Raw genomic sequence first — 18,685 nt, 5'->3', positions numbered from 1 at the left:
AGAAATGCTATCCAACTGTAGCAGGGGGTGGAGTCATTTCATAGATGACATCTCACCTCGTCAATTACCGATGGGGGGAAACCTATGTGGTCATGTGGGCAAGGTGCTCGACCTTGGATCAGAAGGTCCGTGGTTCGTGTCCAATCACGGACTCAGAAATGTTATGGTCACAACGTTGGTGCACAATATGGGACGGTGCATGTTAATATCAAATGTGCAAAGGGAAGTCTCATTGCCCTCTATGCGGCCCAGGACGTGCCTTCTGTTGACGAGGGAGTAGGAGTAGCTGTAGTAGGATGACATGCTTACCTTCACAAATACATGTATATGTATATGCTGTAACAAGGTCTCACCACTTGATTCTTAAAATAAAAAAAACAAGAAGTCTTGGTAAGTCTCGTCTCTATCACCTCCCGTTTTAAAAGAATGTAAGTTTTGAGAGGGATAAAATGTACAAAGTGTCCATTTGTATTATTTGGGGTTTTCCATCAATAATCCTCAGAAGAGGGATTCTGAACGAATATCCCTAATTTTTTGTGTGTAATATATATATTTCCTTTTAGTTCTACAAGGTCTACTGAAAGGGTTTCCACAGCTCATCCCTATCAAAAGTTGAGCAGTATTAATGTTCCTATGGGGACAAATTGATAAGGCTTCCACACCTCATCTCTTTCATATGTTGAGTAGAATGCATATAACTATTATTCCAAAAGTTCAACTGAAAGGCTTCCATATCTCTACCCCTATCAAAAGGTGAGTAGTATATACAGGTTCCTATTCCTTGAGGTGCCAACTCATAAGGCTTCCACATCTCATTATCCCAATCAAAAGTTGAGTAGAATACAAGTTGACAGAGCTAGACTTACAAAATCCTCCTGTTATATATTTGTAACTCTAGTACTGAGAGCCTGTAATAATATTGAACATGTTTTGCTATTGTTGTCAAGTATGGTTTGTAGAGAAACACTGAATAAATCTTGGAAATAAGTTAAGGTGTTATCTCATGTTTCCAGAATTGTGTAGGGGGCGCTGCTGGTCCAGTCATCAAGGTCGCAGCAATTCTCTGTGCAGAGTTACATCCCCTGATCATGCCAGAAACCTGTTTGTGGGTTCTAATCGTGGTTTGCCCCGAGGTTTGTCAGCATCATATCCATGCTTGTGAGTTACCAAAGTGATAGACGTCTGAGCCCTGAATCACCTCACGCTTTCCTCCCACATCAACAGTGTTCCCGTTTACCGGTAATTACCAGTTTTTTACAGGTAAAATTAGTCTTGGACTGGTAATTCATGAGACTGCCAGTCCCTGTGGACCGGCAAATAGAGGACCTTATAAATCTGTGATATTCATATTGGTATATTTTTGGAACAAATCAGCTTGTCTGTTACCGTCAGGGTTTCCACTTGCTGATTTTTAGAACAAGGAAATGACATTTTGCTTTGCTTCGAGGTTAAAAGTATACTTGCAGTGACTTCGTCTTGAAATTGAAACAAAACGAGAAAATTGTGACTGAACTTTGAGTGAATGATGTGCAGATGTAACTAAGTCACTTCAGCATGTTCCGAGATGAAATGAACGTGATGTTGAAAGAATTAAAAGCAGGTAATTTTCATATGTTTAAAGTTGGGACTGAGAAAAATTAGGGGGGAATGGTAATTTTTAGACTTACCAGTCCACGTAGGACTGGCAGTTCCAAAAGCCAGCGGGATCACTGATCAAGCTGACATATGCTGTGATATAACTGGAATACTTCCAGTTAAACCCAACTCACTTACTCAGAATTTTGTGTTCTTACATTCTATGGGACAATGGTGATTTCATAAACAAATCAAAACAAAACAGTCTGTTGGGTTTTGATCAACATTTAATATTTTGGGGTTATTTACAGATTTTACAAATGAAATCATCTTCTGTTCATTTCTTCTTCTTCTTCTTACTACTGAGGCCAGTGAACTCAAAACTTTTCAAGGGATCAGCTTGTCTTTTCTGAAAACAATCAAATGTAGAATTATTTTGAGAATTAGATGAACATAATAATGTGTTGGTAGCACGGTAGGTTATATGGCTGAAAAAGTAAAAATCATCTTGGGTGAAATTGGGTTTAACGTCGCGTTCAAGATTATTGCACTTGTATAGCGGCGCCATGTGTGGGGCTGTTTGTACTAGTCCGGACTGATGCCAAGTTATATTGCAAGCCCACTGAGATACCATGCCGCAGTTTAACATGAATACTCTCCACTCAGACACCAGTCCTTGGCTTATCCCCTTAATCCTGAGTGCCAGAGAGGGTTACAAAAAGTACCATCTTTTAACGTCATTTGGTATGATGCAGCCGGGGATCAAACCCCGGACCTTCCGCTCTCTGGGAGGACGCTCTACCACCAGACCACGGAGGTGGTCTGAAATCATCCTCTTAAACAACTTGTCACATTAATGCACCATGTTCACAATACACCACATGAAAACATACACATCATTAATCTTCCAGAAGACGGGACTTTCGGCTAAACAGGGTCCAGACTAACAAGGGTTCACTGTTTGTGGCAAGAATTCCTGACTGACCTTGAACTTCAACTGCCCCCTAGATGGGCCGGGTTTGTTACTTTTCTTGGTTTTGTCAGTCTTTTCCTCCTGCTTTAGATTCTTCAGTGTCTTCGGAACTGAAACGATACCACAATGAAATGTTTGACCTTGAAGAAATTGTGGCTGTTAAAGTAGGTGTAATGCTGCAATCGGTTATTCTTCATGCAGATTGAAGTTAGTTTGTTCCTGTTTATGATATGTCTCAGGATTGGTGAGTTGTAGGATTTGTTTGTTTGTTGTTTAACACTGCACTCAGCAATATTCCAGCTGTATGATGGCGGTGTGTAAATAATCAAGTATGGACCAGACAATCCAGTGATTCACATAATGAGAATCGATTTTAGCAATTGGGATACGATGACGTGCATCAACCAAGTCAGCGAACCTGACCACCCGGTCACGGTAGTCGCCTCCTATGACGGGCAGGGTCACCTTTCATGGCAAGCATGGGTTAATGGGGTTAATCTTCATGGGTCCAAGATATAGGAGGACAGAACACCAGATCTTTAGTTTAGTTGGATTCTACTACCGGTACTGGTAGGTTTTTAACAAAAAATCCAATTATATCATGGCAGGAGGAAATCAGATGCAGGTCACAGACTTTCACCATGAGCACGGGTATGGCGCCGACATATAGTCTGGAAGGTAATTTAAGGTACCAACGTTTACTACAATATCTGAAAAACTATCGGACCTACTCCAGTCAAAGTTGGTATGAGATTATTAAACAGTCATACATAACTGGATATTATATTTAAAGACAATCAGTGCATGAATAAAAATTCTGTCTATTTAGCTATCACTATATTTTATCAACAACCAGACTTGTTCGTCATGGGTGGAACGAGCATTCATTGAAACAGACATCTGCATAATGCTACCCCTGCGTCACAGGGCCATATGACACAGTTGAACCTATCAACTCAACCTGAAAGGGTGCACGGGAATCAAGCACGCATGAATACGGCATTAGCGTTGGGCATCTAAACGTGCCTGATTCCCGTGCTCAGACTATAACTAGAAACATAAACTGGGAGGACCAGGATTCGAACTTCAATCATAGGTTTCTGGTGTGCCAAGGGATACAACTCCGCACAGTGAATTGCAGTGCCTTAGACAACTGGGCCACTCATGCCAATATGTATCTATTGTCCAATGGCCCTCAACTGTCATTTAGGGCGGTGGGGTAGCCTAGTGGTTAAAGTGTTGGCTCGTCATGCCGAAGACCCGGGTTTGATTCCCCACATGGGTACAATGTGTGAAGCCCATTTTGGGTGTCCCCCATCAGCATATTGCTGGAATATTGCTAAAAGCGGCGTAAAACCATACCCACTTACTGTCATATGTATGTAAGCATCCATCAGTGACTTACCGAGGTAGTCCGGGACGTGTTTGAGAACGACCTGTTTCTTGACGGTGTGGAGAGCCTTGTCGTGACGCAACACTTGAAGGTCCTGGGGGTTGTCCTCGAAGTGAGACTAAAACAGACATCAGACATGATAAAAATATTTGACACCACAGGAAGTCTCAGTATTACATGTGTACAATTGCTTTTAAATGTGTATGGGACAGTGTGGGCGTCTTTTAACGCCGCACTCAGCAATATTCCAGCCACATGATGGGGGCCTGTGAATATTGGAGACTGGACCAGACAATCCAGTGATTGATATAGTGAGCAAATATACATGCAGTTGTGATACGTTGACATCAAGTCTGACCATCCGATCCATTTAGTCACTTCTTACGACCAGCATAGGTTACTAGTAGAATTGTAATGATATGACCGGGTTGCGATACGATACGTATCCAGATACTGTGGGTGCAATACAATTCTTATCCCAATACAGTACTTCCACAAGTTGACATTCTTTCTTTTTGCAGATGAATCACAACCCTGAATTATTTGTTATCAAATTTTAGAGATCAAAGATGGGATAATGTAGGGCAGAAACCTATTGGTAGAGGGCGCTGTGAATGTCATGCTATTTATGTCCAACATGAAATACTAGAGAATCTCCGAAAGTTTCTGTCTTTATTCACGTGTTTATAAACCAATAAAACTTGAAATGTATCGTATGTATCGTGATACAAGGGTTGTAAATTAATGTATTGTATCCTTGGCCATTGTATCGCGGTATCTAACACCACTAGTTGCAAGGGACCAATTCTTACCTGGATTCTCCACAGGTTCCCAAATTAGTTGGCCCTTGCGACTAGCAATGGGGTGCTGGGGACATATTCTACCTAGGTCCGCATTGGGGAAAGTGTAAATAAAGGGATTTATATATTAGTTTATCTGCAACCTGCGGCCTACCTTCAGTTTCTCTGTTGTGAGCAGCTCCTGTCGAATCTCCTTCATCCGGGCATCTCGGATTGCCAGCCTCGTCACCGCCCGCATTGCATCCTGGAGTGAGTGAGTGAATCGTGTTTGATGTTGTTGTTGTTCGTTATGGTGTATCTTCCTCACAGCGACATTAATGAATACTTTGAGTGCTTGAGTGGGTGAGTGAATGAGTGAGTGAGTGAGTGAGTGAGTGAGTGAGTGAGTGTTGTTTGATGTTGTTCGTTATGGTATATCTTCCTCATAGCGGCATTAATGAATACTGTGAGTGAGTGAGTGAGTGAGTGGGTGATTGGGTGAGTGAGTGAGTGAGTGTCCATAGTACAGTAAAATCCCCAAACCCAGGGGTCATAAAAGAACACTACTTCTACCACATGTTTGGTGCTAAAATGTCAAGCATGATAAAAGGTCCTCAATTCAAACAGCTTTTCTGGACTAAATCCATTAAAGACCCATCCATGACATCAAATACTTTAAATGCAACTAATTCACACTGACAATTTTCTGTAAAAGTTTATTTTGTAACTTACCCTAGATCGGTATCTGAAGCCTTCAATTTCCTCCATCTTGAAGTTGTAAGGTTTAAAGAGATTTTCGCCTTCAGCTGAAAAACAGAATGGTATTCATGACATGTAAGCTATGTTAGGGAGGGATGGGGAGGGATGGGGCTGTCAGCAAAAACTTGGCAGGATCAGCGAGGGGTCAACTTTTTCTTCAGCTGGACCTCACACAGCTTCCTATAAGTATGCAGTAAATGGCTTAAGGAGTAATGCAGGATAAGTAAAACATTTATGTAATTGTGAGGGTCATGGAAATATGAACCCAAACAAATGAACGTCAGTGTGTAAAGATGTAGCGGTCTACCCACGTGCATGATCAGCTAGGTCATCCTCCACCTCCTGCAACATCGCCATCTCCTTGATGTTGACGAAGGACAGCGCTGTGCCGTGGTTGTTGCCTCGTGCTGTCCTGTAGTCAACAACACATCGTCATGTGGTCAGTCAACAACACATCATCATGTGGTCAGTCGACAACGTTACATTGAAATATGGATGCATGCTTCCTGTACAAAAAGTTCACACCAAGGGCCCTGTTCCACAAAGCGATCTCAGCACTAAGGCGATGGTAACTCCCATACGTTAACACGAACTTATAAAAATTATAGTGCTAAGATTGTTTGTTTGTTGTTTAGCGCTGCACTCAGCAATATTCCAGCTATATGACTGCGGTCTGTAAATAATCGATTCTGGACCAGACAATCCAGTGACTGACATCATGAGGATTGATTTATGCAATTGGGATATGATGACATGCATCAACCAAGTCAGCGAGCCTGACCACATCATCCCCCAAGTCGCCTCTTACAACAAGCATAGTTGTCTTTTACAGCAAGCATGGGTTGATGAAGACCTATTCTACCCCGTATCTTCACCGGTGACACACATTATTACCATGTAGGGATTCAAACCCGGGTCTTTGACATGAAAGTCAATGCTTTAACCACCAGGCTACCTATTCACACTTTGGAAAAGAGTGATCAGTGACTACAACTGTCAAAAACCAACCTTCCTACTCTGTGTATATAGGAATCTACATTCCTGGGGAAGTCAAAGTTGATGACGTTTGAAACATTCTGGAAGTCAATTCCTCGGGACACTCCGTACTCATGGATCTTCTTCTTGTGTCTGAAACATTCCCCAAACTCACTCATGCAAAGTCGTCTTAATCTACCTGAAACATTTCCCAAACTCACTGATGCAAAGTCGTCTTAGTCTACCTGAAACATTCCCCAAACTCACTGATGCAAAGTTGTCTTAGTCTACCTGAAATATTCCCCAAACTCACTGATGCAAAGTCGTCTTAGTCTACCTGAAACATTCCCCAAACTCACTGATGCAAAGTCGTCTTAGTCTACCTGAAACAATATCTCAGCAATATCACTGCAGCTGTACATAATCATGACAAGACCTCTCACCTCTGTGCTACACAGCAATGGCAAATGTTTGTGGTTTCGCATAAACCACACATGACTGACACCATTAATTCAAAAGGCATCATAAATCTGACTTACTTCTTCTTGTCTTGTGGCTTCTGTTTAGGATCGGCCAGAAGTGTTTCATCAGATGCAATGATGTAGCTGTATACATCCTCATTGAACTGGGTCACAATGTGACACCTGAAACACAAAGGATGAGCTGACAGTAATCACATGTAACCATGGCAACTTCAACCTTCAGCAACAGAGGTTTTTATCGTCTATTTCAGAGAAAATGAAGCATGCACCACCTATCTGATGCATGTTGTGTTTTTTAAAGTTTACTCATGTTATCATGATTTGGGCAAGAGCTTCTTCTTAGAATTCTATCTGCGTTTTACATACTGGAAATCTGGAATGTTTTATGAGCAGGAAAGTACTGTAAAAACTGCAAGTCACACACACTTGCAATAGTTTCATGACGGTTATTTTTTTCTGACCAACAACAAACATAAGATGTTAGGACTTAGGAGACATAATTCTTTTGGATACTTGCACACATTGTCAAACCAGCTGGGATATCTTTAAGACATTTACCCTCACATCCTGTTTCCTTAATTTCATATTGTCACACAGTGTCAACAGTGTAATCAGGAAATATTTACCTGTCACATCTTGTCAAGTTGCACCGAATAGATCAGAAATACGCCACCCATGAGTGTTGTTCCATAAAGCACACACCCATGCTGTTTATGAAATGGCCTCTCCATATACTTTTTACAAAAGTTAAAGTAAAGGAAACAATAGACAGAGATTTGACCCTCTATGGTAAAGGAAAACAATTCTTCTGTCTACCATTACGAACCTGGAGTTGACTGGGAGTTCTGAGTTGAGGACACAGGCGTTGACACCAAACTGTTCCAGGAACAACTTCAACCTACAAGCACAAACAGCCACTAGGTTTACAGTATACGTCAAATCAACACCAATATTCTTTTGCCATTAAATACAACTGGTTCTGAGGAAGATACTTTGCCAACAACCTGCAGATGGGTGCCCATTGTCTATTACCCATCTGTGTACCTCTTTCTGACCAATCAGATTCCACCTTCCATATCACATGCATTTGTTTCAAACAAAATGGCGGGGCTCAGTCAAGATGATCTGATTGATAATCAAGATCTATACTGTAACATAACAGTTCCTCCTTGAGAGTTTCATATACATTTGGTGGTGATAATGTTCTTTCAGTTCATTCAGAAATCTGTTTATTGCATCTCTCCTCAACTTTGAGAGTCAAACAAGATGGTAACCAGAGAACACCTTATACCAGTCACATCTTGATCCCAGCCTCACAGTGGACCATGAGTTTCCTGTAGTGTATGTCTGTACCCCTGTATGTATCGAGTGATGTCTTCACTTACTTGTAGCAGCGGTCTACCGAGTTGACAAACAGGATGGACTTCCCTCTGATTAGCCCCAGCTTGAACAGAGCGCACATCAACGTGAACTTGTCCTCGTCTTCACACCTGCAATATGAGTGAGTGAGTGAGTGAGTGAGTGAGTTGGTGAGTGAGTGAGTGGATGAGTGGATGAGTGAGTGAGTGAGTGAGTGAGTGAGTGAGTGAGTGAGTGAGTGAGTGAGTGAGTCTCACACTGCTTTGAATACAGGGAGGAAACCCAAAGGTATGGTCTCACACGTTTACCACTAGTGAACCCATGTGATGACCATAGATATTAACCAGGGTGAATTCATCTTCCCGAGGCAAGGAGTTAACTGACTTTGAAAGTCCAGTTTCCACTCTTACTGAACTAGGCTTGAATTCCTGGGCTTGATCGTAGCTCCACCAATGGTTATTACGAGTTATGTACCTTTTAAGCCTCTCCTGTAGACCAATCAGATTCCATTTCTCGTATCATTTGCATTTGTTTCAAACAAAACGACGGCGCCCAGTCAAGACGATCTGATCGATAATAAAGATCTATATTGTTAAAAATCGGGTCTTACATCATGAAGTGCATCAAATCAAGTGAGCACCTTGATTAAAAACATGAAAAGACTTGGAAATTATCTGTTGACAACAAGTTGGCGGTGCACATTTTTTCGCAAATCCTGCAACCGACCGAAATCTGCACAACAGTTTACTAACTGGATTTCGATTTTGGTGCGCGATTTTGATTGGACAATGCATAGACTCGTTAGTCCAGCTAAAATGTAACTCCATAATTCCTGCCTAGTTCGGCAAGGGTGGAAACTCGACTTTTATAGTCAGTTAACTCCCTTGCCTCGGGAAAATCGGGTGAATTTTGGCTCTGATCCCATCATCAGTGTATCCTGCTACCTAAAGGTATGCAACTCTCACAGCCAATTGTTAACTTGTGACACTTTCAACCACTGGGCCACCCCTTCCCCCTTGTGTAACTTTATGACATGAACAATACTTCAATTCATAAGATCAGATGACAAATCCAATCCACTCGAGATCTTGAATTCAATGTGACGTGAACACATGTTGTGATACAGACGTGTAGTGCTTGTTGCCATGACAACATGGACCTACTTGATGTGGTACTGTGCAAGCTGCCATGTCTCTGGAAGTCGACTTTCCTCAAGTTTCAAAATCACCTGTTCAATAAATAGTTTGATAAAATAAGTATCTGAGCACAAAAGTTCAAATAAGCCAGACCGAATTAGTTTCATTTGCTACATATGAGTCTGCCTCAATTTGCAACAACAAACACAAAAATGAACACGGGAAAACATGCTTCTTTTGACTCAAAGAATAAACCTCCCAGCCTTATATGTAACATACTTTTCCTAAATTAAAAAAAAATTCAAGTATCCCTGATAATATTACTATAATTTCATGTTTTCTTGCATCTTGGGTAAATAAATATGTAAACCAAGAGACCGAATTGGCCTTGTGTTATGAATGATAATATTGTTAAGAGTGAGTTGAACAGTATTTCAGTTATATCACTGCGTTTTAGCTTGATTTGAACCCATGAGAATGGGTATGGTACTGACAAAACAAGAGCCAATCAGGAACAACTTGAGATTTGAACCCATGATTGTAAGTTTCTGCCACAGTAAGTTGCAGCACTCTCAACAGCTGTTCCCCCCATGGCACCAATGGGGTTAAGACGAATGGGTGAGTGTGGTAGGCAGGACAAGTCTTGTCAGTCTTCTATCTGTGACACCGGTGATACCGTTTCTCCCTCCAGAAATGTTGGTGTTGGACCACCCATCAAGCACCACATAAGCTGCATTCAAATACCTATCTCTACATCCCAAACTTATTAAAACAGCAAAATCACAAACCCTCAGTTCTGCATCCCATGAATAAAACACATGATCAAGTAAAACTTTCTACATCACTAAAGACAAATTCGGAGTACTAACAGCGTTGTGGAGAACCATCTTCTTGAGAGCCTTCACGTCTTCTGTCAGGGTGGCAGACATCAGAAATGCTTGGTAGATCTTGGGCAGGTGTCTGCAGGTACACAATAATTAGTTTCTTTAAAATAATGTTAATTTGTTTTAATCAAAACCAACTTAGATTACCTACAGCTTCAGCAGGTAACAAACACAGATGATCCATCTCCACATAATAGCACCACGTCTTTCACTCTGATACCTCACTCAGTGAAGATCCGAAGACACCTTCAAGAAGGTTTCATCAGGTGAACCTTTGGTGAAGTTTGACCGTCCAATCAAAATAAAGAGTGGCTGGGTTCTTGAGCCAATCACATCTTGGCTTTCTAAAATGATTTGGCTTTGTTCATTTCCCACCTGTGTTATGAAATTTTCGATTATAACGAAATAAAGCCCGCACAGAACACAAACATTCCTACCATTACTCATGTGTGGCTCAGAGACGACTGATGTCTAAAATATCCACAACAATATGATGCACTGCCTATATCATTTACAGTCGGAACAGACCGTAGAACTTTGTTTTTGGGACACAGGAATCAGATATGCAGGTCCGCCTGATTCGCTCATACGGCCCAGTATCAAGAGGCCCTGCCACTGATTGGCCAAAGTGAAAGCTCTCCTGGCATGACCTCTCACGGAGGTGTCTTCAGATCTTCACGCAGAGAGATATCGTATCAGATTAAAAGATCTGATCTTAATGACATTGCTTTATTGTTAAGTCATTCTAGAACCAGATATGTTATATAAAGCAATCCGAGCAACTGCCATCAGACTTTTTGTGACTCTCTTAGGTTTCAGAGTAACGACAACCAAGAAGCAGAGATATGAGAATGAAACTGTGAAATAACTTCATATTTTGAAAGAAAAGTATAAAAAAGAAAAGAGAAATGATTGTGTTATGTTAAATAAATGTTTTCACAGAATCTTATATCTTTAATTCAAACCTGAATTGTTTTTGGAAAATCTTACTTTTGAAACAGTGCGCAAGTCATGCCAATATACAATGACCAATATACAATTCCAACAATGTGAGGATGAAGTCTTACTCCAAGAGTCTTTTGATGTCAAGTTCATATCCAAATGAAAACACCAGGTCTGCCTCGTCTATGATGACCATCTCGAGTGAGTCGCGCAGACACAGGTTGCCTGCTTCTATGTGCGCCAGCACCCGACTAGGTGTTCCCACGACGATGTCCGGCTTCTCCATCAACATCGGCCTACAACAAACATTCTCCATCAACACTTAACCAACAAACATCTGATCTTGATGCAGACATACTGGGATTATCATTACTGCTACAATATGATGAGACACATAACTTATCTCGTGATAGACGTTACTTGATGACTTGACACTTGTCATGCTAAGGAGCCTTATCCCATTATAAAAGAGTCTGGAGTCCGGAGACCTAACAAAACATTGGTCTTCAGCAAGCCTGCTTGTTGTAAGAGGCAACTAATGGGAACGTGTGGTCAGGCTTGCTGACTTAGTTAATGCATGTCATTTATTACGTAGATCGATGCTCATGATGTCAATCACTGGGTTGTCTGGTCCAGACTTGAATATTTACAGACCACCATCGAGATGGAATATTGCTGAGTGCGACATTTAACAACAAACAAAACAAAGACATCATATATCTATATCTATATCTATATCTATATATATGAAGATCTCACCTTTGCGAGGGCAGCGGGTTTGGTTGCGAGATGTCGACACATCTCACCTCCCGAGAGCAACTGCTCGTCAAGTCCTAGCGCCACAAATAGATAAACAATAAACATTGGGCATTTAGGATATTTTATTTTACATTTAAAGTTTTAAAACTGTATTCGACGTAATAAGCGCCCACGGCGATATTTGCTAATATACTGGCTCGTGAACAATTCCAATTAGCACCCCTTCTGATTGATAAATGTACACAAGGCTAATTATTCGTGCATAATACGTTTGTTATATGCACCCTTAATCATGGGCAATTAAATTCTGGAAAAATATATCAGTCGTTTATAAACATTTCAGCATAAACCACGAAATTTACACTCGTTGAACTCTGTTGTTTTTCACCAAAATAATATTCTAATAAGAGCCCCCTATTTCTAATTTTGAGAGCGCCCTGGGTGCTTATTATGTCGAATACGGTAGTTTGTAATTGATGTACGAAAGGCTTATTATCCAAACATTTGAATTGCTCCATTACTTGTTCCAGTGTCAGTTAACTAAAAAATCTAGGCTCTGAAAATCAACAACACTTGTGTCACTAACCTGGAATAGTACATAATTTACCAATTCTGTGTGTACTTATAAGACAAAGGTCACTTTGGTCTTTCGGTCACAAGAAATTCCAAATGTTCTTCATGTATTTATTTGATGAAATTCTTCAAAGATTCACTAAGACGTACATTTGTGAGTGGTTGAGTGAGTGAGTGAGTGACACTGCTTTTAGCAATATTCCAGCAATATCACGGCAGGGGACACCAGAAATGGGCTTCACACATTGTACCCATGTGGGAAATCGAACCCTGAGTGAGTGAGTGAGTGAGTGAGTGAGTGAGGTTTATGCCCTTTTAGCAGTATTTCAGCCATAACATAGTGTAGTGGACACCAAAACTTGGCTTTGCACATTGTAACAATACTAGGGTTGAACAGGGTTCCCCCAAGACTCCAATATCTGAGAGTCACCTTGACTCAGCCTATGAAATTTTTGGAGTCAAAAATATTTTTTTGAGAGTCAAATGTTTTATTGTATGATTAATGAAATTTAAAGTGTTCACTGTTTATGTTACACTTAAAGTTAAGTATCTTTTAAATATTATATGTCTTTAGTTTAAGTTAACTAGTGTTAATTAATGTTCTCAGCTGATTGTACTGCAGAAAAATAAAGGATTTATGAATGAAAAACAAAGTTTGTTGGTTTTATTTTTTCAAAATCTTTAATTACTTCACAGCTCATGAAACAATTTACAGTGACACTAATACAGGATGAATAAATAACATCAGTCTCAACTGTGAGACACAACTTTTAATCATGGATGGATATTAAAATACATTTCATGTGAGATTATAATTTAATACCACTAACTCATTTACATCTTTTATCTAGTTATCTTGTATTATCTATCAACAGTGAAGTTGAACTGGAGAACTGTGAACACTCGTAATATTTTCTGGTTGAATACAGTTTATTAGCAACAACAAAGACGCCCAAAGCTTTACATTTCGTATATACCATATTTATTCGTGTATAATACACACTCGTGTTTAATATGCACACCTAATTATGGGCAATTAAATCCTGAAAAAAATATCTCTTGTGTATAATACGCACAGACTTTTCTTCAGTCTCATTTAAGGCTGTCATGATCCGTCATCGGAAATAGCATAACAAATCCGAATTGAATTACGCAAGTTAATCCTGTTGTTACACTATCTGGTAATAAAAATGTGTTCTCTGTATATCTGACTTTATGTTTGTCAGCTATTTTATTAATTTTATCTAAAATTTCATTCAATAATGTTTACCCAAATTTCGGCAAAAACATGTGTCCCTTCGATACTTACAACTTTCGTTTACCCCGTTCAGCAGGATTCACCACAACAATGATAATATTTTCTTCTGTTTCATTTTTAACGAGTCTACACATCTAGATAAACATATGTCATGGTTAACTTTTAGTGAGAAAATATGCAGAAACGTGAAAAACTTTGTCCATTTGCGGAGTTTTCCTTTGTTTACATCACATGCTGTCATCGAAGCCACACAGAGTGTGATAGTTACGTTCACTTTGATGAATAATCAGCTTTGTGCGAATATCTATATAATTATGCAAAGCAATATGTAAAGCCCCCGGCTGTTCTGATTTTAGCTTTTGTTTTAAAACAAGAGAAAAGTCTGGTCATGTGACAGGCTATGCAAATTAGCCCGTGGCAGTGGTGTTATTCGAAGTTATGTTACTTCTAAAAACGACGATTAATTAAAAACTAGATGTAAATTTTAAGATGTCTGCACATATTGTCTTAAGAAAATGTTTACAAATTAAGTTCAGGTGGGTAGTTGTAATATTTTCATTCCAAAGTTGGTAAACAACAACATAGATATTTTGAAATTGCGTCAGTCATGACGCAGTCATTTATTTCTGTACATATTTTTCTGTAATTGTGAGTCATATACACAAGAATTCTGCGTCAGGGGAAACCCTGGGTTGAAACATCCACGTGACCCACTAGACGACCTATGACACTTACCTTGATGTTTCTGAATGCTTGATTACATAGCTCCTTCGATGGAGTCAGCACTACAGCCCGGACACACTGCTCCGTGGCCGACTGCAGGAAAAGCACATCACTAATGAGGATTACACTCGAACAGTTGCAACTATACAGACTGTAGGGGAACTTAGATGAGCTTTAAACATTGGAGTGAGTGTGAGCGAGTTTGATTTTACGCCGCTTTTAGAAATATTCCAGCAATATCATGGCGGGGGACACCAGAAATGGGCCTCACACATTGTACCCATGTCGGGAATCGAACCCGGGTCTTCAGTGTGACGAGCGAACGCTTTAACCACTAGGCTACCCAACCGCCCCGTTTAAACATTGGAATGATGAGGCTTGGAAATCAACCAAAATATGTTCATAACAGAAAGGATGACATTCCAGGTTACAGCCGATGCAGTGGACATACAAGCATAGTGAGCTCATTGATAAGTATAACTCAGAGATTTAAAATAAAATAAGCCAATGGGACCGTGTTGGTCATGATGACACTTTTCCCTCGAAAGGGCAAGGAAAGTGAAATAAATTATTTCGATTTTGTTGTGTTTATCAATTGTCCTAGGTGTATTAAGTCAATTTCCCGGAGAAGAAATATCATGGAAAGTATTCAGATGGCCTAGTGAAAGTTGTGAAATCACACGGTCTGTAATCGGATTCCAAACCAAAATTATTTGGGGGTGTGGCCTAAAGCTACAGTGCAGTGATGCGTGACAAATGTTTTCATTGGCTGATATGTTGGCTGACTTGTGATGCTTGGCAGCCTTGCGTTCAATAGACGTTTTCTAGCCTAAAGATCTCTTAATGAATGTCTTGTTTTGCCATAACACTCTTGGAAAAAAATTTGTCTTAATAAATGCCTTATTTTACACAAATGTATCACAAAATGGAAGATATTGTTAAGTCAATTCTCTTAGGTGAATTAACCAAGGCATTTGAACAAAACTGGGCAGAATATCATGTAACAATAACTTCTGCATTTGTGAACATGGTGTACAGATATATCCTTATTTCATACCTGTCATCACAATAATACATGAGTAATAAATACTGGAGCATAAAAAAGTAAACCATGAAAGTTTCCATTCTGATTGTTTTGTTTTTAGTGTTTTTTAACATGTTTAACTATCCTTGTTCTGTTTGCAAAAAACACCATATGAAAATATGTAGACAACCATAAGTAATAATTTCTCTCACCTGCTTTGCTGCCAGTATTTTTTGTATGACAGGAATACAGAATGCGGCAGTCTTGCCTGAGCCTGTGCGAGCACGAGCAAGTACATCCTTGCCCTCCAATGCCAGTGGAATGGCTTTCTCTTGAATTGGGGTTGGTTTTCTCCAGCCTGACTTAGAGATTGCCTGAAATAACAAAGTTACGTCAAACATCTTGAAATGACAGTTTCAACGTCACTAAAGACTAGTAATAAGTTGTATGGGCTGGTAGTTAAACATTGTTAAATAAACTAATCATTAAAATAACGAAAAAGTGTGAAACTTTGCAGCAATAAAGATATTTCATAAACACTTAATATGTGCGTAATCAGTAATTCTGTTTCATTGAAAATGGGTAAAAGTTCTGCAAGTAACCCCTTCCTTGAAATGAATAATAAGAATACAAAATCCTTGTCTAGAATTTTTAATTAAAATATCATTTATAGTTACGTTGCCCTAACCCAGGCAGAATGTTAAGGAGTTATGGGTTGAAATATTTCCCAATTATATTGATACTATAGTGTTTGAGAAACAAGTGTTCAATTAACAACTGATCAATTAAAAATTATGTGTTTCCATCTTCATAATGTTTCATGTTCCTGAACAGGTTAGAGTTCCCATAGCATAGAGCATCACATTTGGGTGGAACGTTGTGATGTGATGTTTGTTGCAAAATAAAGATTGATGACTGTATCCTTGAAATGAATCCTTATATGTGACTGTCCAGATAAAATACAGAAGCAGAAGAATTCTGGATGGGAGTAAATGGGAGAATATAAAGCAGCCTGCAAACCAGCCTGGTACCTAACACCCTATTACCTGACCCTACCCTACCCAGGTACCCACTGTATATCTCAAGCGTTAGGAACAAAATGTCTGATTGGGAATTGTTTTACCGCAGCCCTGCCCAAAACTATTTAGATAAACATGTATCAAATGATCAGATCATGCATACACTGAAGTTTTATTTTTAAACATATATACTCGGACCCCGTGGTACCGCGGCATTCATCGTATCGCGGCATTTGTGATTTCCGATAGTTCACGCGGGACACGCCTCTTAGCAGCTGTCTATTAATGCAAATCAGTGCCCAGGAAGTGCTTACTTCGTAAACAATTTCAATTTCCTCGGAATGTTCCGTCTGCTGTAAGTAAGGAGTTATTAATGCATTGATACTTACTTGTGGCATCATTTTTAATATTGCCTTACCCCAATCTATCAATGGCCAACGATATAACCCACAGTTCCCCAAGTATACTTTCTCTATCGACCTGAACCAGATCATCTGAATATTCATGGCGACTAATAAGGTAACGGAAGTTACGTAGTCTGCACATTTCCCCGCTCTGTGCCCAGAATCTATTGGGAGATCATAAGGGCCATAATGCCAAACGTAGAAATACTTTCTTCACTAGTAGCCAAAAGATTAATACATACTTTGGGCATACTAGGAGTGCTTATTATATATTTATTGTTGACTTTTAACATTTTTCCATTTTGTGACAAATTATTGTCATCCAATTTTTTTTATAAACAATCTTAGAATATCATTTCTGATATTTTGTAGTTGACTTATATAACCATTTGTCTCTTACTTTTCGGTCAATATGCATCGAATACCTATTACTGATAACACATTTAGAATTTTACTTGTGCTGTCTTTGCACTTGTCTGGACAAATCACAGATGTCTGGCATGATCATACCAAGTGGTTGGTAGAATTATGTGCTCTTTTTGTCCAATTCGGACCTTCATACACCTAATTTCTCTGTACCGCGATACGATGGAGTTCTCTCCCTTGTCAAACAGAGCGCGAGGCCCGGCTTTTACTGGGAGCTACCGACGTAAATAATGAACTTTTATCAGTAAAATATGCATTGTTTGATCAAATTAATGATATCTGATATAGAGAGCACGAATAATCAAAAAGGTGAGTGAGTTCATTTTGTTTCCGTTTAGCGTACATGACAAGTACCGCGATACCCCGAGGTTGCAGGCTACAAGTCAAAAGGAATGTGTGTATCATCAGAAAGAAATGCGAATATTAACGAGTTGTAGTGTAACCACTGTGCTATTGTAAGTTTTTGTAATTAAACAATATATCATGTGACTATAATGACGGGTCCGGGTAGTCCTGTGGGTACCCGGGTCGTACTCAGGTCCCACCCGACCTGAGTTACCCGTCCAAGCCCTACTGCATGGTAACCAAGCCATGACAAGACAAACCAGTGGTTGATGGTGTGAGCAACGATCCACAACATCTGGATGAATTGACACACATCCGTTTAGCCAGGTCAGAAATCAGAAGATGGTCACATGGACATTACTACTATTTACAGACGTCTTTATTAAAGGTGTAGAATAAAGATATAATATTATCAGCTCCTCCTTCCATGCCAGTCTTTAACAGTGTTCAGTGTATTTAGCTATGTATTCACTTCAATTTCCTTACTTTCAAAAGGCGATCATCAAGTCCCATTTCGTGAAAGCCAAGAAATTCCGAATCAACATCGTCGTCTGACATAATTGTAAATGATTGTACACACCACCATGTGTTTGCACCAACTCGTTTACCTCGCGACAAACTAATAGAAGTATCTGTGGGTAAGAACTTATTGATTAAGACAGTTGTACTTTTCTCCGCCAATATTTAAGTAATACATTTTCTTAATTATGAATTAATTTCTTTGAAACCTGTGTGTTTCTACCAAAATGTCAGGTATTAATTATACAACACTTTTTTTCAAAACGTATTTAGTTGTTTTGAAAATACAACTTCGGAAAGGCACATTGTAACTCTAGTACAGCGCATGCAGTATTTCTTCTTCTTTCAGCTCACTGCATTAAGGATGCCGATATCGCT

General features: G+C 39.6%; 1 protein-coding gene across 1 annotated transcript; it reads right to left on the bottom strand.

The window, feature by feature from the left end:
* Positions 1-1,854: 1,854 nt before the first annotated feature.
* Positions 1,855-18,378, bottom strand: LOC139452332 (probable ATP-dependent RNA helicase DDX56). The gene is made up of 17 exons (XM_071233769.1): positions 18,275-18,378; positions 15,807-15,968; positions 14,583-14,663; positions 12,017-12,090; positions 11,383-11,553; positions 10,301-10,391; positions 9,459-9,523; positions 8,322-8,426; positions 7,763-7,834; positions 6,994-7,098; positions 6,488-6,607; positions 5,791-5,891; positions 5,453-5,526; positions 4,896-4,985; positions 3,954-4,059; positions 2,561-2,658; positions 1,855-1,984 (listed from the first exon to the last, which is right to left on the bottom strand). Exons 1-17 carry the CDS (start codon positions 18,344-18,346, stop codon positions 1,913-1,915), a joined length of 1,659 nt encoding a protein of 552 aa, XP_071089870.1. The 5' UTR covers positions 18,347-18,378; the 3' UTR covers positions 1,855-1,912.
* Between the last annotated feature and the right edge of the window lie 307 nt (positions 18,379-18,685).

Source organism: Haliotis cracherodii, unplaced genomic scaffold, assembly GCF_022045235.1.
Source record: "Haliotis cracherodii isolate W230 unplaced genomic scaffold, xgHalCrac1.p SCAF_9, whole genome shotgun sequence".
Classification (NCBI taxonomy): domain Eukaryota; kingdom Metazoa; phylum Mollusca; class Gastropoda; order Lepetellida; family Haliotidae; genus Haliotis; species Haliotis cracherodii.
This window is presented reverse-complemented; position numbering and strand designations above follow the sequence as displayed.

Excerpts from the sequence above, each read along its gene's own strand:
- LOC139452332 (XM_071233769.1), bottom strand. The coding sequence starts at position 18,346 with ATGTCAGACGACGATGTTGATTCGGAATTTCTTGGCTTTCACGAAATG. Across the intron at positions 11,554-12,016 it reads AACCCGCTGCCCTCGCAAAG|GCCGATGTTGATGGAGAAGC; the intron begins GTGAGATCTTCA and ends TGTTTGTTGTAG. Across the intron at positions 5,892-6,487 it reads TATATACACAGAGTAGGAAG|GACAGCACGAGGCAACAACC; the intron begins GTTGGTTTTTGA and ends TGTTGACTACAG.